The sequence below is a fragment of the Alexandromys fortis genome, unplaced genomic scaffold (assembly GCF_014885135.2).
Source record: "Alexandromys fortis isolate MF-2015 unplaced genomic scaffold, M_Fortis_MF-2015_v1.1 scaffold_3015, whole genome shotgun sequence".
NCBI lineage: Eukaryota > Metazoa > Chordata > Mammalia > Rodentia > Cricetidae > Alexandromys > Alexandromys fortis.
The window spans coordinates 1-1,061 of record NW_026070877.1 but is presented as its reverse complement, the minus strand read 5'-3'; the positions used below and the strand labels follow the sequence as shown (position 1 = coordinate 1,061).

Sequence of the window (1,061 nt, the reverse complement as noted above, 5' to 3'; positions counted from 1 at the left end):
TCGTGCCAAAAAGGGCCGCGGCCATGTGCAGCCAATTCGCTGCACTAACTGCGCCCGCTGTGTGCCCAAGGACAAGGCCATTAAGAAGTTCGTCATTCGGAACATCGTAGAGGCGGCTGCCGTCAGGGACATATCCGAAGCAAGTGTTTTCGACGGTGAGTGTATAGGGATGAGGAACGAACGCGGGCCCATTGCTACCTTTGGTTCATATTTAGTTTTGGGCAGAAGCTGTCTTTTATGGCATAGTAGGCTTAACGCTGAGGTTTGAATTTGGTGGTTTTTTTTTTTTTTGGGTGGATTGCATGCTAGGCAAACCCAGCCTGCATCCCCTCCCCCCCCCCCTTTTTTTTTTGTTTTTCGAGACAGGGTTTCTCTGTAGCTTTTTGGTTCCTGTCCTGGAACTAGCTCTTGTAGACCAGGCTGGCCTCGAACTCACAGAGCTCCGCCTGCCTCTGCCTCCCGAGTCATCCCATCCCTTTGACTGCCAGTTTAGGAAAGGGCAATCTGTAAGAAACTGTAAGAGATGGACATTTGGTAGACATAGTTCATTCAACTACTTTTAATGAAACATGCTTAGACTGAGTTGTAAATAACGGCAGCGTGCAGGCAGTAAGTTCTGGAACTTAGAACATAAATCCCAGTTTATGCCTCCCTAGTGCTGGGTTTAAAAACATGGGCCACAACAGCTAACTGGGTTTCTTAAGAGAGATGAGCTGTTCTAACTTAACTGCTACCGTGTGGTCTGGCTTCAAGGAAAGTCCTTACCTTTTGAATGGCAACATTTCACCCAAAAGTTGGACTTTTAGCATATGTAAGCTTGGTTTCCGTGGTGGGCTTGCTTCGCAGGGGTTTTTTATTCAGGTTGAGACTGCTTGCTGTTGCCTTTTGTGCAGGTTTTGTGGGTGTGCCTAAGTGAGGGGGATAATGGGAAGTGGGCATATATCTGAACTGCTGCTCTGTTCTTCAGCCTATGTGCTCCCCAAACTCTATGTCAAGCTGCATTACTGTGTGAGCTGTGCCATTCATAGCAAGGTAGTGAGGAATCGATCCCGGGAAGCTCG

General features: G+C 48.0%; 1 protein-coding gene across 1 annotated transcript; it reads left to right on the top strand.

Annotated features, from left to right (window-relative positions):
• Position 1: 1 nt before the first annotated feature.
• Positions 2 to 1,058, top strand: LOC126496346 (40S ribosomal protein S26-like; the record flags this gene model as incomplete). The annotated part of the gene is made up of 2 exons (XM_050133869.1): positions 2 to 155; positions 968 to 1,058. Coding segments are annotated over 2 exons (245 nt in total), but the record flags the coding sequence as incomplete, so codon positions are not given.
• Positions 1,059 to 1,061: the final 3 nt, after the last annotated feature.